This window comes from Falco rusticolus, chromosome 1, assembly GCF_015220075.1.
Source record: "Falco rusticolus isolate bFalRus1 chromosome 1, bFalRus1.pri, whole genome shotgun sequence".
Lineage (NCBI taxonomy): Eukaryota > Metazoa > Chordata > Aves > Falconiformes > Falconidae > Falco > Falco rusticolus.
This window is the reverse complement of record NC_051187.1, coordinates 58045631-58062180: the sequence shown is the minus strand read 5'-3', so window position 1 is coordinate 58062180 and position 16550 is coordinate 58045631. Positions and strand designations below refer to the sequence as shown.

At 37.5% G+C, this 16550-nt stretch overlaps 1 protein-coding gene across 3 annotated transcripts in view; it reads left to right on the top strand.

Moving 5' to 3' along the window:
- Positions 1-16550, top strand: part of TBCK (TBC1 domain containing kinase) — a 118001-nt gene that overhangs the window by 48625 nt on the left and 52826 nt on the right. For all 3 annotated transcript variants that reach the window (XM_037380576.1, XM_037380587.1, XM_037380596.1), the window contains exons 20-22: positions 4324-4409; positions 12789-12825; positions 14209-14370. In XM_037380576.1, coding sequence (XP_037236473.1) covers positions 4324-4409; positions 12789-12825; positions 14209-14370 — 285 coding nt within the window. The remainder of the gene's footprint in view (positions 1-4323; positions 4410-12788; positions 12826-14208; positions 14371-16550) is intronic.

The window sequence follows — 16550 nt, the reverse complement described above, 5'->3', positions numbered from 1 at the left end:
TAGAATTGTTTCTGGATATATAAATACGTGTTTTTCAAATGATTGTACAAATGGAACACAATTAGAACCACACTGTAGAAATACTTGCTTATTTCTTTCAAAAGCTTTATTGTAGATAAATAAGAGTAACAGCTGTGCAAGAAAAACAGGAACAAAATAAGTGGGTAAAGATTCAGGCAGGAGAAAAAATCCAAATGCACACACACACACACACACACAAAACCAACCAAATGTGTTCTCTGTAATAGCCAAGGTAAGACTTAGTTCATCATGCAAAGTTGTAAAATGAGGAAATAGTGTTTCCAGTGTCAGACTGTAAAGACCTACTCTTCAGGTGATCAAAATCACACTGTTACAGAAGCTATTTTGATACTGAGGGAAAATGAAGAGCAACAGTACAAACTAGGGACTCCTCAGAAAATGGAAGTTACGGTATTTAGAAAGTTAGGAATTTGAGGGGAGTTCCTTACTGAACAGAAGATAATATCATTCAATAAAGGAGTTGGAGAACCCTGAAGGATAATGTTCCACAGTTCAGTCTTCACCAACTATATAGGTAACTTGGATAAATTAAAACAATAGCCAGGAGGTAAATGTCTGTTCTACTTGCAAGTTAATTGTAAATTTTGTGGAAACACAAAGAAGGAATTGTCTAGACCTAGAAAGATACCTTGGCACTGTCTTTGTTGGAAAGGTGGTTTGTCTTGCAGACAGTTTTTAAAAACCAAAAATAGTTGTTTGAAAGCCATTGGTAGTTTAAAAAATTGGGAGGTAATGCATGTTTTTAATTGCAAGTAGTTATGAGTGTTTATTGAATACTGGGTTTCAGCATGGCTTTCTGTCCTTGTATTTCTTTTAAAGAAATTATTTTCTAGATAACTTGTGAAATCCTCAACTTAGAGTTTATATCGGGTTTTTGTCTTCAAAAAATGAAAGGAAATTAAGAATTGATCAACAAAATTTAATTAGACATAAAAGCAGTTACATACTGGGTAATAGGGAGAGATCTAACACAGGGAGAGAACACAGCAGTTAGAGTTTATATGTGAAAGACTATGGGTAAGAAGTGTTATGAACCTAAAAGGTAAAATAATAGTTTAGAAAAACTGTTCAAGAGAACTTGTTTGCAGCCTTTTGTCTATAAAGAAAGTGTGCTTGCTGGAAAACAAAAAGAGCATAAAGATCTAAAGGTGAAAAGATTATATTGTATCAGATGCTCCTATGAAGACAGCTGCTTTAGACTTCAAGACTAATAGCTTGGTTAAGACTTTTCTCAAGGAGGTATACTCTTCCATAAAATAATAGTTCTGCTCTCTGGAGTTCCCTGATGTTGTTCCTAACGAGCTTTACAAAAATATGTATCAGTCAAAGTTAGAAATACAGGTCAGTAGGATTCTGTGAATCAAAGCAGTGTAGGTGTTCCTGAGTTCCTGTTCAACATCTGGCATCATCAAGGGCTCAGGGAGACTGGACCTTTTAGGATTCTTTCAGTATTCTGATGTTAGCCTTTCTAGGGCCATATGTTAAACAGCAAAGAGTAAATAGAGATTTAAAGGAAAATTCTGTGTGATTTCCCTGCTTTATTGGGTTAAAAGCATTAAGAATGCATCATTTAACTGCCTATTGCGATTTTATCATCTTCGCTTCCTTGCGTCTTCCATGTAGGGGTGGACAGGAGGAATCTTTCAAACTGCAGGGTTCGACATGCCTTGTTTCTGAGCTTGCCCTGTACAATGAAGACAGGTGGTTTTTCTAAGCTTATCAGATAAATTTTCTAGATGAACTAGGAAGCAAGAGCAATTAAAGTGATTTGGGTATGGAATGTCCAATTATGTAAACCAAAAATTCATATAATAAATTCAAAGCAACAGCAATTGGCTGGACCTAAGCCATATGTTTTTGTCAAGATCTGTGTTTTCAATGGACCCTTAATTAACCATGTAATCCCACACAGTAATTATATTTTATGGGACTGGCTAGTCAGATAAAGATGCTATTTGTCAACCTTTAGTATATCTGTAGGGAACCATCATGGGGTTGAATTTTCATTTTTCAAATAAACGTGCTTCAGGGAAGCTAATTGTGAAATTGGTTTCATCAGCACACGGGGCTGAATGTGTAGAAATGTGCAGGATTACTGGTTTGCCATGCCTGACTTGTGATTAATGACTGTTTTGTGAATAAAACTGGTGTGGGATGCATCTTAGAGATGCAGGTTTTTAGAATTATTGCCAGGTAATGTAGTATGAATTTGAAGTGTGGATTCAGTTATCTCCCTAAGTTGTCTGCATGTGAATAAGAATAACTTTGGCTTGAAACTGAGAAAACATGAGATATGTGAGAAGCTCCAAAGCAATCTGGCCTTGGCAACACAAAACTCAGCATGGGTCTGTTTACCCACTTAACTCCCAGGCTGAGTGCTGCCAGGGCATCTGTGGCATAATACAGGTGCAGTAGCAGAGGGGAGAGGCTGGCACTCCTAAGATGCCAGAAACCTCCGAAGAGGTTTAGTGTGCGATGGCTTTGTCTTTGTAGCTTGAAGCAAAAGTTATGAGATTCTTGAATAGGCTCAAGAGGTCTTAATTTTTATTGCAACTTACCTTGGAGATTTAGGCATCCTTTCAAGTATGATTTTAAATAGGACTATGGCTTGTTTTCCTTGTGTTCCCTCATGCCCCAATGAGAGCATTATGAGTCCTCCTGAGGCAGAATCAACTTTTAAAATTTCTAGTCTAAATAGAATTATTTTACAGTTTGATTGTTCTTAATTTGCTGGCTTAACCCAAGAGGAGTTAACTTGAGGGCAGGAAATCAAGATTTAAGTAAGATAGGAGTGTATACATTCAGATCCACTCCTGTGCTTAAGTAAAGGTTTCTATGCATGGAATTAGCCTAGAGAACTGCTTCTTAACAGTGGAATTGGAATTTTGTCACTTCAGGGATGAAGGCAAACCAAGTAATAGGGACTTATTTGCTCTCCCCAAGAGAGCATCTAGTAAGCATCTAGTCCTTACAATAGACTTTAAAGGAAGCAATGGCAATTCTGGACATCTAATTTGTGGAGTTGTGTGGACATGGTGTTTGGGGCTGATATTTGGGGACAGTAGTCTGTGGAGCATTGAGGTATCAGCATGTTCTGATCTGGGAGAACCCTGGTTCACATTCTTTGTCTCTCTTCCTCCCCTCAACTAGCTGGCTGGACCCTACTTACTCTTTTCTTGAGAGCATGGAGGAAAAGGAATTGCCATCTGTTACAAAATTGCAATGTTATTGCCTCTTCCTCTTCCTTCTAAGGCAGCATATGACAGTGTGGACAAAATTGGGACAGGGGCAGAACAGAGAGAGGGAGAAATCTGCCAGTGTCTGTGTTCTGCTGTCTGCTGCTTTTCCAGTTAAAAGCAAGTGTTATTTAGACAACTTAATGAAATTGTACCCATCTGCCTAATGTGCCATGCTGAAGATTTAATAAATTTTGTGTCTCACAATAAGTATTTCTCTATTTCTGTCCCAAAAAATACAGATTAAGATGTTACTGATCATGAAAATGGTAACCTTAAAACCTCAACTTCTGGATTATAAAATGTGTGGAAAATTATACCATTTTCTAATGTAATTGTGTATATATATATGTGTGTGTGTGTGTATGTATATAATGTGTATATATAACAAAAAACACACAAGTTAAAAAATTTGTAGAAAAGAAACAGCACAGAGTATAATTTAGAGCAGGGTTCCTCAAACTACGGCCCGCGGGCTGGATAAGGCTCCCCAAGGTCCTCAATCCGGCCCCCGGTATTTACAGAACACTCCCGCCCCCCCCCCCCGCCGGGCGTTGGGGGGGGGGAAACCAAGCAGCCGCAGATGACTGCCTGCCACTTCATCCACGCGCCGGCCCCCTGTTTAAAATGTTTGAGTACTCCTGATTTAGAGTATTAACTTTGTGTATCTCTAAAACATTTGGGATCTTAAAAATCCTTGCAAGTCTTCTAATTTGCTTCCATCAATATCTTGTAACTCGTATTCATACTGAAAAGTCTTTACTTAGCATGTCAAATTACATCATAACCTAAGTATGAAGCAAGTAAGCCATTGCTGAAAATCCAAAGTGAGAAGTATTAGGGAAGAAAAATGCACTGTTTCTTCTTCTGTATTGAATATAATGGGGTGGAGGATGCAGTGGTATTCAACTGCTGTTTTATTGTAGGTTTAAAAAAATACTTTTAAAAAATTAGTATTCTCCCTTTTCTACAGCTCTGTTGTGGGCTAGCAGCTTGTGGTGGCTTGCATTTTTGATGATGATGTTGAATTTGCTTGTCATTTCAGAATATCTGACGGTGTTTTCCCAGATGATTGCATTCCATGATCCAGAGCTCAGTAACCACCTTAATGAAATTGGGTTTATTCCTGATGTAAGTGCTAAGGGTTCTTATAATTATTGTTCAAAGGAAGTAAAAAGTTGAAAATGAGGGCAGCTAGGATGAGATACCTTTCCAGACTGTTTCAGCAGCATTTTGACATAAGTGAAACTTGTATATTAATGGACTTTCTGAGTACACTGATAAAATGGTAAAATGTTTATTGTTGTTTTACATACCTCGGTCTTTCCCGTTCTGTTGGCACAGTAAATACCACAAAAATACTACTAGTCAGTTTATTATAAGTTACAGGTTCATCTTAAAAGATATATATAATTCGTTTTTTAATTTGGATTAATATACAAAAATTAATGTGGCCATGAATGACTAATAGCAAAATTTATGTAAAATAATTAAATGCTGTGTTGGCTAACACAAAAGACACATCCATTTGCAAGTAACACAAGAAGTATATGCAAGTGTGGTTAATCTTGTAGGTATGTCAGACATTGGAAAATGCTTAGCACTCATTCGTTGGAATCTTATCAAAAACACCAAACAAGTGCATAACTTGTGTTTGTTTTATGCTTTCATTGGAAGAAGATGATGGAGGAAAATGAAAACTGAGAGCACAGCCAGAATGTAGTAGAGAGGGACAGCTATGCTGGACATAGCAAAACAAGGCCACCTTTAGCTCCTCACTTTTAGCTACTACTGTAAATAGTTATGCTTTCTTCCTTTTTTTTTAACAAGATGTGTGTAGTCCAGAGAGCCAAGATAGTACTCTATAAAAATGTTTGTCTGCCTACAACTATAGCATTATTGAAGTTTCTCTGATGTTTCTGAAAAGTGGATTTAGGCAAGGCTGTGGTGAGAACACTGTTAATTGATACAGTCTATATCATGATATATTTGATATTTAGAAATCCAGTAATTACAAGTGGTCACAAGAGCAGATAATGACTGAGAGGTTAAAATGGAAGAAGGAAACAAGTCAGGAGATGTTGATGTAAAATAGAAATTTTATGGCTAAGAAATGTAATATGCATTTTTCTATGAGCAAGATTAAGCTTATTTTATTAGAAAAGCCTTCTGCCGATTAGGAAATGCTTTAAGCTGAAGCAGCAAGGCCAAGCTTCTGAAGGTCATTTGTTGTACACAATTTCTGGGTGAATTTGTGTGTCTTTGGGACTGGCAGATACTCATTATCACTGTTTACAAATATCGTAATGGAAAAGCAAATGTATGCTTTCATTTGTAGAGATGTTTTTAATGTAGTAGTGCTGTTTATGAACGATACAAATTTAAAAGGTACTGTGGTGCTAAAATGAGCAGATAAGAAAGTGAGTGTATTGCATTATCAAGAGATGTTTGAGAAGGCCACACGTATTGCTGATAACACATCTGATGAGGGTGAGTGGGAGGAATTTGAAGGGAAGGTGGGGAGAAGGGAGAATGTTAATCTGTAGAAAGCCTAAATGTTTGTGGGGACGAAGGGCATGGGTAACATTAAGATTAAAGTTCCTGAAGGAGAATCAATTTTGCAACATCACTATGTAAATGCACTTGATACGTATTTGTTAAAGGCTGTGGATGAACAAACCAATTTGTCTGTGTATTTTGTCCAGGATACTAGTTCCCACTGAAGAGGTAGAGGTGTAGTTTCCCTGACCGTCTTGCAGGTCCCCATTTCTGCTGCTAATCTATGTAAGAGCTCTGTAGCAAGCCATCTTGGGTGTTAGCTCATCTTTCTGCAGCTCCTAGTGTTTGCTTGTACAGTCACAATTCTCAAGTGAAAACTCTGAAGATGCAAGTAAGCTGGAATAGTTTAGAATCACCTGTTTTGTTATATTTTAGGTGTTGTGTTGTGTTAGTCATTGGACAGCGCATAGTCAAATATGAGCCTTATCTAAGTTTTATAGTCAGAGATGATTAGGTAATGTAGTACATAGTTGCAAAACAGAGGTATATTTAAAAAAAAAAAACAAAAACAAAAACCAAACTTTCACTTAATACAGATGCTAGTTCTAAAATTAACACTAACCTCTGAAGAGAGGTTTTCCTTTCTAAATAGTCTTTTTTTTTTCTTTTTTTGTTAGAAGTAAAAGTTATTCTGCCTTTTAGATTAGTGAGAGAAGTGATTTTTGCACCTGTAACAAGACAGCACAGGATCCATCGAGGTGAAGGATATACACTGTAGTAATGAGATCTGAACCGGAGTTTCATGCTCAAGTACTAATCCTATCAAAGTAAAACCTGATTAATCTTTCATCACTGAAACACAGGCTCAGCTGCAGGAACGACTGTGTTTCCTGGCACCCTTCTCCTTTGCTTTGGGTCACGTAGCTCTCAGAATATTGAACACTGCTGAGTCTTGAATAGTTGTGAATATTGTTAGCTGATGTGGTTCCTGGATTAAGTACGCTGTGTGAGTTACATGTCAATAGGGGGATATATATACGATGAATCTGATGGTGGTTCTTTGCGCACTCTCCCAAAGTTTATAATGGTCCCCACTCTATAAAATGCTTTATAACATCTTTCATATTTTACTGAATAATTCGGACTTCAACAGCAGACCATTCTGAACTGAAGAAAAACAAGTGTGTAACGTTACTGAAAGGGTAACTGTAGCCATATATTTTTCTAAAGAGCTTTCAGCTGCAAGTTATGGAAGCTAGACAGTTGTCAGCTGGCCATTAACAAAGGTCAAAAGTCTGGCTGCAGTTATTTAGTATCATTGTGTTGGAGCTGCTGTCATAGGTAGATAGGTTAGCTTGGGTTTGGCGATATGCAGGAAATGTCGATAATAGGGCTTCCTCTAACTGAGAATTAAAAATCCTGTGATTGAAGTACTCCATCTCTGTTCCGTTACACAATTACTTAGTGGTGAATCTGGGGAAGAGGTGTATTGCTGGTATTTTTATCTTGTGAGTAAAGTGATCATTCTTCAAATGTTGTTTGTGTAGGTACATGCAGGTGTGTAGAATCTAATCTGAAAAATTACTCAGTCTGCATGCTCTTTACATCCCCAGTCATCAAAACATCTTTGCACCTTTCTGTAGCAATTACATATGTGATTGGGCAACATATAGCCTTGTATGTGTCTGTGTATTTATACAAAGACAGAACATGAAGCTGGAAGATCAGGGTTTTATAGAATAGACTCTTTCAGTTGGAAAGGACCTACAACTATCATCTAGTCCAACTGCCTGACCGATTCAGGGCTGACCAAATTAAAGCATGTTGTTAAGGGCATTGTTGAAATGCCTTTTAAACACTGACAAGCTTGGGGCATCGACCACCACTCTCGGAAGCCTGTTGCAGTGTTTGACCACCCTCTCTGTAAAGAAATGAACAGTCTAAACCTTCCCTGGCTCATCTTCGAACTGTTCCTCTGTGTCCTATCACTGGATCCCAGGGAGAAGAGATCAGCACATCCCTCTCGGCTTCCCCTCCTCAGAAAGCTGTAGAGAGCAAAAAAAATTTTTTTCTCAACAAGTGAAAATAAAACCAAAAAGCAGCCGTTGGGGCAGCAGCGTTGTTAGGATGACTCAGCAAAATAAAATTCTGGTTTATTGTTGGACAACATTGTTTCACACATACATTAAACAAGCCAAAAAAAAAATTAAAAAAAAAAAATGAAAATAAACAACTTTATAAACAGGACAAAAAAAAAACAACAAAGAAAACCCCAACAACTTTTTATCTTTGGCCTTGCCACCTCATACAAACCACGATCTATGGAACAGCTGAAGTACATTGAAAAAGGTTACTGGAATGCTCAGAATAAAGTTATAAATATATTTTTTTTTTATGTTTCAGGGGTTTTTTATTTTTTCAAAAGGTTTTGTTTTATTCTCCTTTGAGATAATGGTTTGGGCCTGGTCACACCCCAAGTAAAGTCAGAGATCAGTAACAAGAGAGATATATGCTTCAAAGGCCCCCTTTTGGTCAATCCAAAATCACTTAAAAATAGCAGACCTCCTAACAATATGTACAAAAATATAAAATGTAAATAAAAAAATACAGATTTTCCTTTAAATTGCTTTTAAGAAAGAAAGCAGGGCCTTAAAGTTTTGGGGGGTGGGGAGGAGGATTGTGGGGGAAATGCGGGGTTTCTCTTCCTGCTAAGGGTCAAATCTTTTCACGTTCACTGTGCAGGGGACCTGGAGCCAGGGTTCACTTTACTTGGTGAGCGTGACCACAGTGGAAGGGGGAAGTGGCGGGGGTGCGAAAGGAGGAAGGGGGGGGGGCTCCCAAGGGTGAAAAGGATTCCCTGTAGCTGCAGATCATCCTTTTAACTGAGGATCATTCCTTCTTTCTTTGTTTGACCACTTTTCTGTGTAGTATGTCAAATGGTCTTTTAGTTTAGTAATCTTGGAAAGAAAGGTTGGATTACTTAACAGTTCTTCAATATCTGGGAATCTTACTGGGCAATTCAATAAGAAAAGAAATACATGATACCTTTCCTAAATCCTTTCTGTTGTCAGTTAAGCTAGTGCATGCCTAAAGTGTGTAGAAAGCAGGTTACCGTGGTGGACAAACTTACCTTACAACTGTCCATTGCAGGGTTTTTAGCCTGTTCTTCTGAAGCAAAAGAGCTAATCACTGTGGAGGTAGAATGTTTTTACCCATGTTGCCATTTATTCCTGATCCAGTTCCTGTATTCCTGTAAGTGTGACTTCAGCTTTGAGAAGGAAAGGCTCCAACGTAATGAAGTCTTGAACACTGAAAATAGTGTGAAATACATGCTAACAAATAACATAAAAAATGCATGGTAACACATTTTTTTGTCATCCATCTATAAATTATTTTTATAATAATGATGAAGACAGTTTACCGGTTTAACATACTGCATTGAATGACAAATGGTCAGGTGAGGGTTCTTTTATAAAAGATTGCAAGAATAATGATTATTTCTATTGTATTTTTTATCCTTAAAGCTGTTGCTATTCGGTCTGTAAGTCTATGAGATGTGGAGTGTGAACGTAAGAGTTTTTGAACTTTCCTAGAGATTTTTGTAAACTGTTATATACATGCATAACTAACAAGAACTTGTGAAGAATGTAGGTGGTTTTGATGTTTTGAAAACTCAAACCTTAAATTTTAAATAATTCATTTTCATTATCCTGCAACAAGGTATATGGCTTCACTGTAGCTGCCTTAGCATGTTCATAAGGTGCATCTCAATCATACAGGACAGCCACTTTATTCTTACAGACTTTTCATTGAGTGAGAAGCTTGTGCATGCCTTTTGATACTCCCTACCATCCCCACCAACAAATGCTAGCATTCATTTTCACATTGCTATCCCTTCTAATATAAAATCCCCTGAGCCTACATTTCTTTAAGAACTATTGTATTTACAACTGAAATCTTACTCTCTGTAGGCAGAAGTGTGTAAAACTCCCTTCTTCTGGAGGAACAGTCAAATAATCAAACAATCCAGACAGTAATAATAGGCAATAAAAAAATCCTCGTGGAAAAGGCTTTCATCGGTATTTGAGCAGATATCTCTAAGTGCATCTAAGTGAGATGCACTATTTTCAAAATATGCCTATCAAACTATGGACACGTAAACATCTTCACCCTGTTGAAAAACAATGAACTGCATCTCCAAGCTCAGGTACTGAGCAGAATTTGTCCTAGCAGAGTACTATTGGAAACTTTAGCTAGGGATAAAAGAAAGATGGAAAATGAAACCAAGTCTAAGGACAAGAGATTTCAATTGTAACAAAAAAAAAAAAAAAAACAAAAAAAAAAACCAAACAAACAAACAAAAAAACCCCCCCCAAAAACCCCTGTGGATTTATTCAGATTGTCTGAATGGAAACTGATGTTAGGGGACTGCTGTGTTCTTCATGTGTAAGAAATGTCCTTAAGTCCTTGCTTAAAAGCACAAAAGTTCTTGTATTTTACTAGCGAAGCAAAATGATAATTATGCCTTTGCTGATCTCAAGCTCACTTTTAAAAAAAGTGAAGCGTTGGTGACTTATTCTCAGGCTGTTCCAGCAGTTCAAACGCTACTTTGATTAAACATTAGGTATGCTTCCCAGCTACGGAGAGTTAAGTGTGAACAATAAATACAACCCCATTGCATTTCAGGGTTCAGCAGTGAAGGGTTGAAAACCTCTTTCTTGAACAGCAGCGTGTTGGTACAGAAGCCTTGCACGATGCTCTCCCAGCCGGTGATTGCTAGAGGGCAGTATTGACTAATAGTATGTTAAAAGTTCATTCGTTTAATTAAACGAATTTGGTAAGCTATCTGTTTGAGTTTTTCAGTTTGACTTGCATGGTGGAATAATACCACCAGTGTTGTGGCTTTTTTTTTGACTGATCATTAATAGTAATTGTAACCTCTTCAGGTTTACCAAGATCTCCTTGTCTTAGAATATTAGATTTATGAAAGTCAGAGGGAGAATTCCCTTCAGTAAAAATTGGACTGATACCTTCTACTTCAATAGTTTGACCTACTCTTCATGTCACTTCATATGTTTGGTGAGAATGGTTTGGAGCAAAGTGGTGGTTTGCCTTGTGGTTACCTCTTAATAATCTGTTCAATGTTGTAAATTTTGTGTATTTTCTTGTGTATTTCAATGTAGATGCATAGAAGACAGAGGTGTTTGTGAAATTAGGAGAAAGTGTGGACCTGCTTTGGTGAAACATTTTAATCATATATATGAAAAGGAGACAATAATTGCTTTTAAATACCAAGGAAGTAACATAGTTCAAAATGATGTCCACTTAATATGTACCTCCAAGCAAAGAGGAGTCTCAGGCTATTAGAAGTATTTGTTTTCCTACTGCATGGAAAGCAAGATATTGCATACAAGCAAGCAGGTAAATAGGTATTAGCTGATTACTGCCCCTGCTGAGGATATTTCAGGGAACACAGGGTATGTTGTTATTCAGTAGAGACAGCTATTGAAGGCATGACAGATATACCCGGGCAAGTAGAATGACTGTATATTAAGATTAAAATAGTGACAGCAATGGATTTGTTCTGGTTTTTGAACCCTTAAAATCTATTGGTGTCTTGGAGACTAAACTTCATAAAAGCCGCCTGAATTTTGAAAGTGGTGAACAGTTGGTCATCACAGCTTTTATAGTTTTATGAATAGTACGGTTCAAATACTATCAAATGCTCAGATGAAGATACAGGAATAAAATCTAGAGCAAGCTGTGCTAAAGAGCTTTTTGGCAAATATGAGTATCATTTAGTCGGTGCCATAACCCAGTTAAGTGTTTATGGAATAAGTAGTAATTTATTAACATAATATCAATTATGCTTTCTGCTTCTCATGTGCTTACTTCCAGGGAAAGCTTAATAGGAAGACTAATTTGCACTTTTTATGAGCTAAAAAGTAATATATTAAGCTTTATGTCTAACTGTAAATCTTCAGAAGTGGAAAACAGAGCACATGAGCTGTGCAACTAAGTAAAATTTAACAATGATTGTCTCGCTCTTGCATTCCTAATTTGTGGGGACTTTTGGTGCAGTTCGATGTTTTAAGAACAGATTCTGTTGCCTTCAACATACTAAGTACTTCACTGAAAACTAAGAAACTCTGAAGGTGTTAAATATATATAAATGCTTAGCTCTTCTAAAGCATACTGAATTTTCTCTATGATGACATGAATGTGAAAGTTCACAGAACCTAAAGGTTTTCTGTAGCTATTGCAGCAGCACCAGTTCTTAGATAGTCTCATAGTAGTAGGAATACTGAAGCAGTCTCAAAGTCTTCAGTTAACACCTGCCTTTAAAGGTCACAGTAGCACAACATAAATGTTTAACTTGTTAGTAACTGACACTATATGCTGTTAAGAATGAAATAGTTCTTACTGCTTTTCCTGACATGGGAACATAGTCAACATAGGAGAAAAAGGTTGATATGGTTGTTGGTTTTTTTAATGGAGATTGTGTTTTGCACTTTAAATTATTTATATAGAACCAAGGTTCTTTCCATAGTCAAAAATATATATTGAATCAAGTTGGTTTACCCTTGTTCAGGCACCTTTTGCTAATTTTCACTAAGGTGAGAACAGTGACAGTTTAATAGAGCAGGGGTTTGAGTTCTTTAAGACTTTGGTGGTTATTTTTTACAAACCGAAGCCTGGGGAGGGTGTTGGTTGGGTTTGTTATTATTTTCAATACAGTATCACAAACTAGGAATTTGAAAGAGATGAGAATGGGGGCCTTGGGGCTGGGGGGGGGGCGGGGGGGAGGCGGTGGGGGGAAGAAAAAAAAGCTTCTCAGAGGGGCTAAAAGTTGTGTGATAGTGGTTCTGCCAATCAGTTATTTCCCATTTTAAATACATTCATGCCAAGCTAGACAATCTTTACTGTAGTACATAATTGTCACTTGTCACAAACAACTTCAGCTTTTAAAACTTTTTTTTATTCTCTTCCCCCCATCATCACCTTTTGCAGCTTTATGCTATTCCATGGTTTCTTACAATGTTTACACGTGAGTATGCATTCTTTTTCTCTGATTAAATGTTCTTCTATTTCTTAAGCATAATTTTTCTCACTTTTTCAGCTAAAGCCTTCCCAACTGGTTTGATGTGTCTATCATTCAGTAGATCGCTTGTAATTTGCAAGGATGTGTGTTGTGGTTTAAGTCTCAACAGTGCCTGTCACATACTTACTGCTCTGATATGATAATAATTAACTTTAAAAAAAAAAAATACTAAATTTGAACTGGATTATTTTACATATACAGTATTTAGGGGGTATGCAAAGGAAGCTGTTATCTACTGGAAAAAGATACAATAATAGTTGAAAAAAACAACCCATACCTTACCACCTTCCCTTGCCCTCACCCAAATAATGTCAGAGAGAGAGTAACTTTGTTTTTGAAGACCAAGAAAACAAGCTTTTTTTATTGCACCTTGACGCATTGTTATTCTGCTAGCGGTATTTTACCAAGATACATGTTCATGTATGTTAGGAACAACAAGACCTTTATAATTTGGTGAGCTTTTAGTGAAAGAGGATGAAGTTAATAAAGTCTAGAAAGCAATTAAAAATCTTTGCTCAAAGATCTCTGTGATTTTTTTTTTTTTTTTTTCATGTCATGTCAACATTGGCAGTCTTTGAAAAAAAAGAAAAGTGGCAGTACGGAAAGAGCTGATGAATTATTTCTCTGATGAAATATCAAATAATTTAATGTGAGAGTCTTGATTGCAGTTTCTGAAGATCTTGACTGTAAAGCACTGGTTCTTGAAGTTGTCCATTCTAAAACTTTCATGAGAATCAGTACCTTTGGAAAACCAAGGAGATGATTTCCTTGGCAATGAATTGCAATAAATGTTAAAACTATTTAGTTGGAGGATAGCTTATTTTAGGAGAGCCACCTTCAGCTTTATATATAAAGTGTTGCTATTTTTAACAGGCCTTTCTCCTTGTCTTTCCTTTATTCTGCCAGTTTTTGCTCTATTTTGTTAAGTTTTTTTACATAATTTTAAGTAGTTGAGTTTATTAATTCATCAATGTCTTTATACTATTGGAAAAAATGAAATGCATATCCTAATGTATAATTGCACCATACCAAAAGAAAAATAAATTGCCTGATTTTGTTTGTTTGAAATATGAAAACCTACGTGTTTCTGAGTATTTAATCATGAAAGAATGCACTGATGATTTCCAGAATATTCAAACTGCATAGAAGGCAAATCTGTTTCTAAACAGCTTGAGTCCTTTTTGCTCCCAAGTAAAAAAGAAATAACCCCAGAATTGGAGAGGAAAAAAGTATATATGCAACTCCTTAGAAGTGTGTGTGTGTATATGTTTTTATCAACTTATATGCTTATAGAGTTGGGTTTTTTTATTGTGCTTGTTCATTGTGCAGATGTCTTTCCTTTGCACAAAATTTTTCACTTGTGGGATACATTACTGCTTGGAAATTCCTCCTTCCCGTTCTGTATTGGAGTTGCAATACTTCAACAGCTGAGGGATCGTCTTCTGGCTAATGGATTCAATGAATGCATTCTCCTTTTTTCAGACTTGCCAGGTACAGAAAAAACTATTTCTTCCCTTTTTCTGTCTTCCCCTGTGTGTTGCTGAAGAAAGTATGTACTTGCACATGAATATATACTGAAAATCTTACATGTGTTTTGAAATCATGGATTTAGGCAAATTAACTGTCAGAGTGTGACTATAGCTTGATGAAGTTAGAAGTCTTTTTGCTGTCATCAGCAAGAATTGGGTGAGCTTGTTATTATTTCCAGGTGAAGGTTGGAGCACTTTCTTGTGAAATTTAGAACAATTTTAAATAATTCATAAGCAACTGTTTTGTAGACATGCAATGTATAGAAACAATGCAGTTGATAGCGATTTCATAGTGAAAAAAATGCAGTGATGTTCTGAACAGTGCTTTTCCACTTTGATGCTGGTGCTAGCCTGTTTTCCTTTCAAAAATAATTAAACTTTTGCTGTGGAAACAGTTAATGTAAAAGGATTAGGGAAAGCAGTATAGAAGCTATTGGAATTGTTCTGTGTTAAATTGGTTTCCATTCAAAACGTAAAGCTTTCAAAAGAACCTTCAAAATTGGATTGCAGGCTACATGATCATTGCACAGAAGTTCTGTCGTCTTGTTCAGTGGGAGATAGTTGACCTACCCATAAAAGCAAGTGTTGAAAAGAAAAAAAAAAAAAATTGCAGTTAACCATGAAGATTGGGTCTTCTTTCTGAGCAAGTTTCTAGTGAGTCAGTAGAATGCATTTGAACTGAGTAAGCCCTGTCAACTGAAAGATGTGTTTCCATTTGTGATGGACTAATATTTCTATAACATATGAATTGGAAGGCTACTGCACCCAGAACATACTTATGTTCTTGTATTAATTCCCCTCTCCAACCCAGGATTATACTAACATAATATAGGTCTTAGTTAAGTGGTGACACTGTTTTCATTGTGTGGACTTTCTTAAAGTAACTGTAACTTTTGGGTAATTGTTGGGCTAATTATAGATTCAGCGGGCTCTGTTTGAACACCATGTGTGCAATTCAATAATTCATACTTAAGAAATGACGAGTGCTCATAGTGGGTGACTCTCTGCTAAGGGGCACTAAGGCATCCACCTGCCGGCCTGACAGGGAGTCATGTGAGGTGTGCTGTGTTCAGGAGTTAAGGTCTGACACGGTGCCCCAACCTGTGAGAAGGACAGACGGTTATCCACTGCTGTGCTTTAATGTGGGCACAAATGATGCCACAAGCTAGAATCTAGGCAGAATCCAGGAATACTATAAAGCCATAGCGGTGCAAGTGAAAAATATTGGTGCCCAAGTTATTTTTGCTTCCATTTTACCAGTTAGAGGAAAGGGTGCAGCCAGAAATAGACATATGCAAATCAACTTCTGGCTTTGTGGCTGGTGCCATCGTGAGGGTTTTGGCTTTTATGACAATGGGACGTGCTTTGATGACTATGACCTGTTAGGGAGGGATGGGATCCACCTGTCTAGAAGAGATAAGGGAATCTTTGGCTAACTTTGTGAGGCAGGCTTTAAACTGAAGGACTTGGCAGTGGGGTCCCAAAGTGGCAGTGCTCATGCCATCACATCCAACTGGAGACTAAGTCAGGCCAAACAGAGCAGTGATATATGTTCCTTAGTTGCCTCCCAAGATAAGCACCAGCAGGCCAGCCACCTCAAGGGTGTGTGCGTGGCTATGGTGTATCCACTTGCACACCTCCTGGGAAACCTGTGTGCTTGATTCCCTCTCTGAAATGCCTGTCCACCAACACGTGCAGCATGGGGAATACACAGGAAGGATTAGAGATCTGAGTGGTCACAGGGCCATGATCTCATTGCAGTTACAGAGACACGGTGGGAGCAATGGCAAGGTAGTGGAGTCGCTCTTTATGTGAGAGGAGAACTGGAATGCATCAAGCTCTGCCTAGCGGTTGATAAAGAATGAGTCGAGAGCTTATGGGTAAGGATTAAGGGGCAGGCCAATGTGGGTTTCACTGTTGTGGACGTTTACTGTAGGCCACCTGATCGGGAAGAGGAAGTTGATAAGGCCTTGTACAGATAGCTGGAAGTAGCTTTGTGATCATAGCCCCTAGTTCTCATGGGGGATTTCAACTATCCTGATATCTGCTGGAAAGACAACACAGGGAGGCACACGCAGTCCAGGAGCTTCCTGCAAGGCACTGATGACACAGGTTGGGGAGGAGCCAACAAGGCAAGGTGTG